This window comes from Dryobates pubescens, chromosome 10 (genome assembly GCF_014839835.1).
Source record: "Dryobates pubescens isolate bDryPub1 chromosome 10, bDryPub1.pri, whole genome shotgun sequence".
In the NCBI taxonomy this organism is placed as follows: Eukaryota; Metazoa; Chordata; class Aves; order Piciformes; family Picidae; genus Dryobates; species Dryobates pubescens.
The window spans coordinates 15,843,032-15,855,168 of record NC_071621.1 but is presented as its reverse complement, the minus strand read 5'-3'; the positions used below and the strand labels follow the sequence as shown (position 1 = coordinate 15,855,168).

At 51.7% G+C, this 12,137-nt stretch overlaps 1 protein-coding gene across 4 annotated transcripts in view; it reads left to right on the top strand.

Moving 5' to 3' along the window:
* Nucleotides 1-12,137, top strand: part of FCHSD2 (FCH and double SH3 domains 2) — a 227,818-nt gene that overhangs the window by 157,392 nt on the left and 58,289 nt on the right. For all 4 annotated transcript variants that reach the window (XM_054164636.1, XM_054164635.1, XM_054164634.1 and 1 more), the window contains one exon: nucleotides 4,180-4,302. In XM_054164636.1, coding sequence (XP_054020611.1) covers nucleotides 4,180-4,302 — 123 coding nt within the window. The remainder of the gene's footprint in view (nucleotides 1-4,179; nucleotides 4,303-12,137) is intronic.

Sequence of the window (12,137 nt, the reverse complement as noted above, 5' to 3'; positions counted from 1 at the left end):
TCACCATCCCTGGATGTGTTCAAGAAGCTGTGGAGATGGCACTTGGGGACATGGTTTGATGGCCATGGTGGTGTTGGGTTGAAGGTTGACTCAATGATCTGAGAGAGCTTTTCCAAACCAGAGCAATTCCATGCTGCTATGAACAACAGAGTCCCTGCTCACTGTGGGTAGCAGGTTATTTTCAACACAAATGAGGTCAGGGCTGGATTTTTCAGGGTTTGTAATGTAGGTGAGAATAGGGTGGGCTAAGAATTGGAATGAAGTTTTTAACAGGCAGCCTAAAATAGATGGAAGGCAGCATCCAGGATTCAAATCTCCCTTTTAATCTGGGGGGGTTGCTTTGATTACCAAGCATGAAAATATCTCAGATAGCCATGAGGCTATCCCAAGCTCTCCCTCCACAAACACAATGATTTTTGTTCAGGTCCTTTGAAACTTCTCCTTATCTTTTCATTTTCAGGCTGTAGGCAGGGTGGGGTAGGGTCAAGTCTAATTCTGTTCTGTTCCCTCCACCCATGTAAGGAAATTCTTTGCCTTCAACATGAGCTCCATTGTTTCCAGCTGCAGTGGCAGCCTCCAAAGCATTTGTCAGGGCTCATGGAAGGTGTCCCTGCCCATTGCAGAGGGCTTGGAGTTAGATGATCTTTAAGGTCCCTTCCAACTCAGACTGTTCTGTGATTCTTAGTGCTCAGTGTAGGCCAAAGTTAGCAGAGGTCAGCTGTTGAGTTGCATCAACTTGCAGAAGCTCTGGAGAGCTCAGCACAGACAGGGACCTGTTGGAGCATGACTAGGGGAGACCACAGCAATGATGGGAGGGCTGGAAGCCCTCTGCTGGGAGGCCATGCTGAGAGAGTTGGGGTTGTGCAGCCTGGAAAAGAGAAGGCTCCAGATGGACCTTCAGTACTTTTCAGTACTTAAAAGGAGTCTGTAAGAAAGATAGGGAGGGGCAGTTTAGCAGAGCTTGTAGTGATAGGATGAGGGTGAAGGTTTCAAACTACAAGAGGGAGATTTAGACTGGAGAGACATTTGTTATGCTGAAGGTAATGTGACCCTGTCCCAGGTTGCCCAGAGAGGTGGGAGATGCTGCTTCCCTGGAACCATTCTAGGTTAGGTCATGTGGGGCTCTGAGCAACCTGCTGTAGTTGCAGATGTCCCTGTTGACTGCAGGGGTTGGACTAGACAGCCTTGGAAGGTCTCTTCCAACCCAAAACCACACTGTGATGCTGTGATTATACTTGATACTTTGTGTTGAAATCAGAAAAATATTCTTGTCTCATCCCATCCTGTCTCCATAAGTAATTTTATGGATTTGAATTGGGCCAGGGACAGCTGCATGAGGGCCAACAAGTCACAGTGCAAGGGCCTGCAGCTGGGGCAGGCCAAGCCCAGGCACAAAGCCAGGCTGGGTGCAGAGTGGGGTGCCAGCAGCCCGGAAGAAAGAGACTTGGGGGTGCTGGGTGCTGAGAAGCTCCCCAGGAGCCAGCAGGGCCCTCAGGCAGCCCAGCAGGCAGCTGTGTGCTGGGCTGCAGCCAGAGGAGTGTGGGCAGCAGGGCAAGAGAGGGGATTCTGACCCTTGGCTCTGCTCAGACCCCACCTCCAATCCTGCCTCCAGGTCTGCTGTCCCCAGCACAAGGAGGACACAGAGCTGCTGGAGGGAGCCCAGAGGAGGCCACAAAGATGATCCAAGGGCTGCAGCAGCTCTGCTCTGAGGCCAGGCTGAGAGAGCTGGGGGTGTTCAGCCTGGAGAAGAGAAGACTAGAATAGAATAGACCAGGTTGGAACAGACCTTCAAGATCATCATGTCCAACCTATCATCCAACACCACCTAAACAACTAAACCATGGCACCAAGCACCCTATCAAGTCTCCTCCTGAACACCTCCAGTGATGGTGACTCCACCACCTCCTCAGGCAGCCCATTCCAGTGGGCAATCACTCTCTCTGTGTAGAACTTCCTCCTCACCTCCAGCCTAAACCTCCCCTGGCACAGCTTGAGACTGTGTCCTCTTGTTCTGGTGTTGGTTGCCTGGGAGAAGAAACCAACCTCTTCCTGTCTACAACCTCCCTTCAGGTAGTTGTACAGAGCAATAAGGTCACCCCTGAGTCTCCTCTTCTCCAGGCTAAGCAACCCCAGCTCCCTCAGCCTCTCCTCACAGGGCTGTGTTCCAAACCCCTCACCAACTTTGTTGCCCTTCTCTGGACACACTCCAGCAAGTCAACCTCCTTCCTAAACTGAGGGGCCCAGAACTGGACACAGGACTCAAGGTGTGGCCTAACCAGTGCAGAGTACAGGGGCAGAATGACCTCCCTGCTCCTGCTGGCCACACTGTTCCTGATGCAGGCCAGGATGCCATTGGCCCTCCTGGCTACCTGGGCACAGTGGAGGCTCATGTTCAGCCTACCATCGACCAGCACCCCCAGGTCCCTCTCTGCCTGGCTGCTCTCCAGCCAGGAAGGCTGCAGAGGGACTTTTGCTAAGGGTGTCTAGAGCCAGGCCAAGGGGGAATGGTTTGAAGCTGAGGCAGAGCAGGGTTAGACTGGAGCTGAGGAAGAAGTTCTTCAGTAGGAGGGTGGTGAGACTCTGGCACAGGCTGCCCAGGGAGGCTGTGTCCTGCTTGGAATGAGAGGCCCAAAACTGAACCCAGGACTTCACATGCAACCTCACCAGTGCTGAGTCCAGGGGTACAATCACTTCCCTGCTACCTGCTGGCCACACCACAGCTGACCCAGGCCAGGATGCTGGTGGCCTTCTTGGCCAGCTGGGCACACTGTTCAGCTGCCTGTCCACCAGCACCCTCAAGGTCCTTTTCTGCCGGGCAGTTTCCAGCCACTCCGCCCCAACCCTGCAGCGTTCGCGAGGTGGTTGTGACCCAGGTGCAGGACCCAGCGCTTAGCTTTGTTAAACCTCCTAAGACTCTTCCTCTGAAGCTCAGATCATCTTAGTTCTGATGCCAGCTTTGTTTTAAAGAAGAAGATCTTGATTTCCTTTTGAGCTTGGTAACAAGACAGCTCTGATTGTAGTACAGCAAGTGCTTGAGTAATCCTCGGGGATTCAGGAAGAGAACAAAAGCCTTTGTGGAGGGATAACCTGTTTGGGGGGGGGGAGGGGGGGTGGAAATACTCCATTATTTGTGGGTTTTTTTTCCTCTGTTTCCCTTTCAAGGAAAAGCCTTTTTTTGGGGGGATTTCAAAGCTAAATTGTGATGTGGGATAGATTGGGTCAGAGAGTTTGTAAGCTAATGAGATGCAGATTAAGACAGTGCCACCTGAATGTTAATTGCTCTCGGAGCCCTTCGGCACCTCGCAGCCTTTCCTTCCTTGTTTTACTCTCCACCTATCCAGCTCGGTGGAATAATTACCATTTTTATAGCATGAAGAGACAATTTGGAGCCACCCCAGCTCCCTAATCCCCTGACTGATGGGATGTCACGTTCTCTGGGCAACCATGAGGAGGTTTTGCAGCTCCCCACGTGCTGGAGCCGTGGGTTTCGCTGCCTGCCAGACGTGCCTGGGTTGTGTCGTGCTGGCTTTAGTTGCTCCAAGCGATCTTGCTCTGTAGGGGGGTTGGGTTTGATGATCTCTGGAGGTCCCTTCTAGCATTAGGAAGGCTGGAGAGGGACTTTTCATAAGGGTGTCTAGCAATAGGACTAGGGGAATTGGGTTGATGCTGAGGGAGAAAAGGGTTAGACTGGATCGTAGGAATAAGTTCTACAGTAGGAACCCCTGGAATAGGTTGCCCAAAGAGGCTGAAGTTCTTCAGCCTAGAGAAGACCCTGAGGGGACCTCATTGCTGCTTTCCAATAGCTGAAGGGATCCTGCAGGAAGGCTGCAGAGGGACTTTTGCTAAGGGTGTCTAGAGCCAGGCCCAGGGGGAATGGTTTGAAGCTGAGGCAGAGCAGGGTCAGACTGGAGCTGAGGAAGAAGTTCTTCAGTGTGAGGGTGGTGAGACTCTGGAACAGGCTGCCCAGGGAGGCTGTGGCTGCCTCCTGCCTGGGGGTGTTGAAGGCCAGGCTGGATGAGGCCTTGAGCAGCTGAGTCTAGCTGAGAGGTGTCCCTGGACATGGTGTGGAGCTTGGAGGAGATGATCTCTGAGGTCCCTTCCAACCTGAGCCATTCTTTCATCTCTTGTGGTTCTCCACATGAATAGTCTTAATTTTCTTTCTGTCTTTCCCTCTTACAGGCTCTGGATGGAAATGTCTATGATCACCTTAAGGATTATTTAATGGCATTCAGCAGGACTGAACTAGAGACATGCCAAGCTGTACAAAACACATTCCAGTTCCTACTGGAGACTTCCAGCAGGGTAAGTTTGAAACTGAATGATCCTTGGTAACTGAATACCTTCAGCATATAGAAGTTGCCAGACTTCCAGCATCATGACAGAACTGAAGGGTTGTTATTTTTGGTTCCTGCTGAGTGGCACTGAGTTAAAAGAAACTAGACACTTCTCTTGGGGAGAACTTTTCCTCTTGCCACCCAGATTGCATTCTTCTGGCTGTGGTTGCACATTGCAAGATGCTGGAGCTTGCCCAAAGAAGAGCAATGAAGCTCATGAAGGGTCTAGAGAACAAGTCTTATGAGGAGCAGCTGAGGGAACTGGGGTGGTTGAGTCTGGAGAAAAGGAGGCTGAGGAGAGACCTTCTGGCTCTCTTCAACTCTCTGAAAGGAGGTTGGAGCAATGTGGGGGTTGAGCTCCTCTTGAGTAACAAGCAATAGGGCAGTAGGAAATGTCTTCAGGTTACTGCAGGGGAGGTTTAGGTTGGACGTGATTCATAGATTCATAGAATGGTTTAGGTTGGAAGGGACTTTAAAGATCATCCGCTTCCAAATCCCTTTGCCAACGACAGGGACACCTCCCACCAGCCCAGGTTGCTCAAGACCTCATAGAACTTGAACACATCCAGAGAGGAGGCATCCACAACCTCCCTGGGCAACCTGTTCCAGTGTCTTGCCACTCTCACTCTAATGCATTTCTTCCTAATCTCCAGTCTCAATCTCCCCTCTTCCATCTTCAATCCATTTCCCCTGGTCCTGACACTCGCAGCCCTTATTAAAAGTCCCTCTCCAGCTCTCCTGTAGCCCTCTTCAGGTACTGGAAGGCTGCTCTAAGATCTCCCTGGAGCCTTCTCTTCTCTAGGCTGAAAACCCCAACTCCCTCAGCCTGTCCCCATAGGGAGGTTCTCCAGCCCTCTGATCATCTTCATGGCCTCCTCTGGACCTGCTGCAGCAGTTTGATGAAGAACACTTCCTTCCCTAAAAGGGTCATCAAGGCTGCCCAGGGAGGTGGTGGAGTCCCCAGCCCTGGAGGGATTGAAAAGCTAAGCTGTGGAGATGTGGTGCTGAGGGCCATGGTTTAGTGGTGAGGTGGCAGAGCTGGGCTAATGGTTGCACTTGATGGTCTGGAAGGTTTCTTCCAACAAAACCAGTTCTGTGATTCTGTAATTCTAAGGCTTTTAGAGATGAATGATGAGGAAACCTTCAGTCACACTCATTCCTCATGTTTGGAGAGTCCTGCACTTTGGAATCTGGAACCACCTTAGCCATCCATCAAAGCAGAGCCCTTGGAAACTGGATCATGTCTCAATAATTAAGTTTCAACTTATCCCCTCCCCCCAGAATCTTTCTGCCTCAAATTAAGGATGGCAAATAGAGAAAACGAATTAGAGCCTTGTCAGAGCCATGACTTGTTTGCTTTGTCAAGCAGCCAGAATCAGAAGTCTCTGATGGCATCCAGGCTAATTTTGATAATGAAATAATCCATCAGCCTGGTCACAAATAAATAAATAATGATGAATTGCCACTGAGCTGCTTAGGTGCAGTCATAATACTCCTTTCTACCACCCACACAGAGACTTTGCTAGGGAAGAAAAAAGCATTTAAGACATTCCATACTCATCTGCATGTGGGGTAATCCTTGGGCAACCTCATCTAGTGGGAGCTGGCCCTGTCCATGGCAGGGGGGGGTTGGAATTAGGTGATCTTTAAGGTCCCTTCCAACTCAAACCACTCCATGAATCTACCTCAAACTTTCTAAGATACCAAGGGAAGAGATTAAAAGTTGGCTCCATGTTCACTTCTCTTTGAATTTATGTGAAGCTGGTGAAGGGCCTAGAGCACAGGTCTTGGGAGGATCACAGGATGTTAGGGGTTGGAAGGGACCTCTGGAGATCATTAAGTCCAATCACCCTGCCGGTCTGGACTCTAGAATCTAGTGCAGGTCACACAGGAGCACAGTATCACCAAGGTTGGAAGAGACCTCAAAGATCATCAAGTCCAACCTGTCACCACAGACCTCATGACTAGGCCATGGCACCAAGTGCCACATCCAATCCCTTCTTGAACACATCCAGGTGGGGCTTGGAAGGTCTCCAGAGGAGGAGACTCCACAACCTCTCTGGGCAGCCTGCTCCAGGGCTCTGTGACCCTGTGAAGAAGCTCCTCCTCATGTCGAGGTGGAACCTCCTGTGCTGTAGTTTATATCCATTGTCCCTTGTCCCTCAGGAGCAGCTGAGGGAACTGGGGTGGTTGAGCCTGGACACAAATAGGCTGAAGAGAGACCTCATTGCTCTCTACAACTCTCTGAGAGGATGTTGGAGCTAGGTGGAAGTCAGTCTCTTCTCCAAAGGACAGGACAAGAGGAAATGGCCTCAAGCTGCACCAGGGGAGGTGTTGGAGATTAGGAAGCATTCCTTTGCTGCAAGAGTGGTCAGGGGTTGGGACAGGCTGCCCAGGGAGGTGGTGGAGTCCCCATGCCTGGAGGTGTTCAAAAATTGTGTGGCTGGGACATGATTTAATGGCAATGTTGGTGTTGGGTTGATGGTTGGCCTTGATGATCTTAGAGGGCTTTCCCAACCCCAAAGATTCTATGATTCCATAATGAGAATATTCTTTTATCTCCTGTTGGAAAAGGACTTGCTCTTACCTTGGTGAGCATCATTCAGATTGGCTTAAAATAGGACTTGCTCTTACCTTGGTGAGCATCATTCAGATTGGCTTAAAATACCTCACCCAAACATAGTGGGTGTGAATCCTTCCCCTAAATAAGCTCCCATATAAAGGCTGCATACTCACATTTCGTTACTCAGTGTTGTATGAAGTCCCTTGTGTGCAGAATGTACTTGGAGTGCTGCCTGCCTGTGCCTTCAGCAAACTAACTGTTTGTCAGCCTCATGAGGTTCAACAACGCCAAGTGCAAGGTCCTGCACCTGGGCCAGGGCAATCCCTGCTGTCAATCCAGGCTGGGAGGAGCCCCTTGGAGAAGGACTTGGGAGTGCTGGGGGATGAAAAGCTGGAGATGAGCCAGCACTGAGCACTGCCAGCCCAGAGCCAGCCCTGTGCTGGGCTGATCCCCAGCAGTGTGGGCAGCAGGGGCAGGGAGGGGATTCTGCCCCTCTGCTGTGCTCTGCTCAGACCCCACCTGCAGTGCTGGGGCAGCTCTGGAGGTTGTAGAATCATAGAATGAAACCATGGGCTGGAAGGGGCCTCCAAAGGTCATCCAGTCCAGCCCCCTCTGCAATCAGCAGGGACATCCTCAACTAGATCAGGTTGCCCAGAGCCCTGTCCAGCCTCACCTTGAATATCTCCAGAGATGAGGCCCCAACCATATCCTGTTCCAGTGTTCCACCACCCCCATGCTGCAGAACTTGTTCCTCACATCCAATCTAAATCTTCCCTTCTCTAATTTCAAACCTTTGCCCCTTGATCTATCACTGCAGGCCTTTGCAAACAGTCTCTCTGCAGCCTTCTTGTAGCCCCCTTCAGGTACTAGAAGGCTGCTCTAAGGTCTCCCTGGAGCCTTCTCTTCTCCAGGCTGAACAGCCCCAGCTCTCTCAGCTTGTCCTTGTAGCACAGGTGCTCCAGTCTCCCAGCTATCTTTGTGTCCTCCTCTGGACCCACTGTAGCAGGTCTATGTCCTTCTGATGTTGAGGGCCCTGTATCTGGACACAGCCCTGCAGGTGAGGTCTCCCCAGAGCAGAGGGCAGGATCTCCTCTCTCATCTCTGCCCATGCTGCTTTGGATGCAGCCCAGGATGCCTTGGCCTTCTGGGCTGCAAGTTCACATTGTCCTCAGGACAAGAGTCCTCAGCACAGCACAGCCAGGGACTTGTTGGAGCAGGGCCAGAGGAGGCCACAGCCATGCTGGGAGGGCTGGAAGCCCTCTGCTGTGAGGCCAGGCTGGGAGAGTTGGGGGTGTTGAGCCTGGAGAAGAGAAGGCTCCAGGGAGACCTTCTGGTGGCCTTTCAGTGCTTAAAGGTGCTGAGAAGAAAGCTGGGGACAGACTTCTGAGCAGGCCTGTGGTGACAGGACAAGGGGGGATGGTTTGGAATTAAAAGGTTCAGACAGGATTAAAGTTCGAAGCGTACAGTGAGAGTGGCGAGACCCTGTCCCAGGTTGCCCAGAGAGGTGGGAGATCCAGGGAGATCCCTGGAACTATTCCAGGTCAGGTTGCTTGGGGCTCTGAGCAACCTGCTCTAGTTGAAGATGTCCCTGCTGACTGCAGGGGGCTTGGGCTGGATGATCTTGAAAGGTCCCTTCCCACCCAAGCCATTCCAAGCTCCCTTGTGCAGAGACAGCTCCGTGTTACACCTGCGTGTGCTGGCAGCTTCTGGCAGCAAGGCTCTGTGTGGCCAGCAGCCTGCAGGTCTGGCTGCTTTTCCACAGTGGGAAGCTCATGCTGGATGCTTGAGGAAAATCATTTTGCTTTGCTAAGTGAGGACAATGCCTGGAGAAGGAACAAAAATGTAAACAGAGCTGTCAGGTCTGAACAGGAACTATGCAACTGCTTTATAGCTCAGCAGCAGCAGCAGCAGCAAATTCCTCCTCTTCCTTGCAGTTCAGGAATGTGGAGAAGGGGAAAAAAAAAGTGTTACATTGCTACAAAGAACCACATTAATGGGGGGAGGATTGTTCCACAGATTCATGTCTGTGAGCTTTGCTCCTCCTTGCTTTGGAACGTGCAGCAGGTCCACCTCACAGCGAGCTCAAACAATAGGAGAGGTGAAGCTGGAGCAGAAACTCTACACATGTTTGTGTTTCCAAAAAAGCTGCAGTCTTAAGCCTGGAACAAGTCTGTTGACAGTTTAGTAGCTGGGGCTAAAACTCAGCCTGCCAGGGAAGCAAAGATTTTAAGTATTTATTGTTTTCTTGAATATTTCACTGCTGCTTTGAGGACAAGATCACGAGCTTGCCAAGCTGTGTTTAGAAAAGACCTTGCAGAGGGTTGGTGGAAAGACTTCTGGTGTTCCACCTGAGATGATTCTCTGTTTACAAGGTGGAATCGACTTACATTTGCTTGAGAGCAAGGGAAGTTCCTTCCCAGAAGGTGTTTGCCCACTTCTTGACTGTGGAGAGCCCAAGTTGGCTTCTTTGGGTGGGCAGAGCTCTACCTGATTCACAGAATGACAGGAACATTCAGGTTGGAAAAGACCCTCAGGATCACCAAGGCCAACCCAGAACCCTGCTCTGCAAGGGTCACCCCTAAACCATAGCCCCAGGAACCACAGCCAAACCACCTTGAAACACATCCAGGCTTGGGGACTCAACCCCCTCCCTGCCCAGCACATTCCAGTGCCTGACCACTCTTGCTGGGAAAAAATGTTTCCTACTGCCCAGTCTAAATCTACCCAGTCCCAGCTTGAGGCCATTCCCTCTTGTTCTATCACTAATTACCTGTGAGAAGAGACTGGATGGGGTGCTTGGTGCCATAGTTGATCAGATGGTGTTGGATGATAGGTTGGACTCGATGATCTCTCAGGTCTTTTCCAACCTGGTTAATTCTATTCTAAGAGACCCACACCAGCCTCTCCACAACCTCCTTTCAGGTAGTTGAGGTCTCCCCTCAGCCTCCTCTTTTTCAAACTAAGCAGTCCCAGCTCCTTCAGTTGCTCTCCATCAGATTCATCAATTCACTGAATAAGATTTGTCGTTCACTGAATCCCAGCATGATGCAGGTTGGAAGGCTGAACCACCCCTGCTACAGCAGAGGCACCCAGAGCAGCTTGCCCAGGATCACAGTGTCCAGGTGGGTTTGGAATCTATCCAGAGAAGGAGACTCCACAACCTGTCTGGGTGGCCTGCTCTACATCCAGCTGCTAAGGAGGTGGTCAGTCAGAGAATCATTGAATGGTTTAGGTTGGAGGGGACCTCAGAGATCATCTACTCCAACCTCCCTGCCATGGGCAGGGACACCTCTCAACTAGAGTCAGCTGCTCAAGGCCTCATCCAGCCTGGCTTTGAACACCCCCAGGCAGACTGAGGAAGCATCTCCAAGCCAGGTATTCTGGAGAAAATGAAGGTGTTTCACAGATTATCCTAGCATCATTTCTTGCAGCTTTAGAGGTTTGATTACTACTAGGTGGAGGTGACTCATGTGGGCAGTGCTTCTGCCCCTCTGCTCCACTCTGCTGGGACAGCTGAGCCCTGAGGCAGCTCTGGAGGCCTCAGCACAGGCAGGGACCTGCTGGAGCAGGGCCAGAGGAGGCCACAGCCATGCTGGGAGGGCTGGAAGCCCTCTGCTGTGAGGCCAGGCTGGGAGAGTTGGGGTTGTGCAGCCTGAAGAAGAGAAGGCTCCAGGGAGACCTTGTGGTGGCCTTGCAGCGCTTAAAGGGGCCATGAAGAAAGCTGGGTAGCGATTTTTGAGCAGGGCTTGTTGTGACAGGACAAGGGGGGATGGTTTGGAACTAAAAGACTAGATAGGAGGTGGAAATGTTTTCCAGTGAGGGTGGTGAGAGCCTGTCCCAGGTTGCCCAGAGAGGTGGGAAATGCCTCATGCCTAGAACCATTCCAGGTCAGGTTGTGTGGGGCTCTGAGCAGCCTGCTCTAGTCACAGATGGCCCTGCTGGCTGCAGGATGTTGGACTGGGTGACCTCAAAAGGTCTCTTCCAACCCAAACCATTCCATGTTTCTCTGTCATTCCTCTGGCATGTCCAGGAAATAGCCTCTGACAGCAAGCAGCCCAAAATGCTCTAGCTTCCTCCTCACTCGAAGAGCCTTACTCCAGGCTTTGTTCCTCTTCTTGCGCTTTTGGGGAGGAACAACAAAAAATGATTTGCTTTGGAACATCTTCTGAAATTCCATTTGCTGTTTGGAAAAAACCATTGCTGTGATGTTTCTGGTAAGAAGCTTCCCCAAGCCTGGGCAAGGAACTTGCTTCTCTGCACGTCTCTGCCTCTGCCCCCTCCCTGCAGAAGGCGTGGATTTGACAGTTGGTTTCCAGGCTGTTTGAAGGTCTCAGTCGACTTGGACTTTCTCAAGCAACTGTGTGAGGTGGTTGACTTCACTTCTGAATAACAGGAAATCTTCTTGGGAAGGTTGCTGCTGAATTCTGAGAACATCTCATTGCTCAGGAGGCTTTTTCTTTGCTTTTTAACTGATTCTCAAATACCTTCTGTGCAGTGCTTCAGGGTTTGGGTTTGCTGGCTGTGCACAGCCCTTCCCCCCTTCCCCCAGCCTCACCTTCTGATAAGAGTTGTTCTGAGGGAAAATCTCACTGAATCCCAGCATGGTGAGGGTTGGAAGGGACCTCTGGAGACCATCTAGTCCAACCCCTCTGCTAAAGCAGGGGAATCCTCAGCAGCTTGCCCAGGATCACAATGACCAGGTGGGGTTGGAAGCTCTCCCAACAAGGAGACTCACAACCTCTCTGGGCAGCCTGCTCCAGGGCTCCAGCACCCTCACACCAAACAACTTTCTCCACATCTCCAGATGGCACCTCCTGGGTTCCAGTTTGTGCCCCTTGCCCTTTGGCCTGTCCCTGTGCACCATTGAGAAAAGTTTGGCCCCATCCTCTTGGCCCCCACAGCCCCTTGAGATCTTGCTGAGCATTGCTCAGCTCCCCTCTGGGGCTGCTCTTCTGCAGGCTCTCAGCCTTTGCTCCTCACAGAGCTGCTCCAGGCCCCTCAGCAGCTTCCCAGCCTCCACTGCACTCTCTCCAGCAGTTCCCTGTCACTCTTGAATTGGGGAGACCAGAGCTGGGCACAGGACTCCAGAAGTGGCCTCCCTAAGGCAGAGTGGAGGGGAAGGAGAACCTCACTTCACCTGCTGGCCACACTCTTCTTCATGCCCCTCAGGAGACCTTTGGCCTTCTTGGCCACCAGGGCACATTGGTGGTTCATGGGGAACTTGTTGCCCACCAGCACTC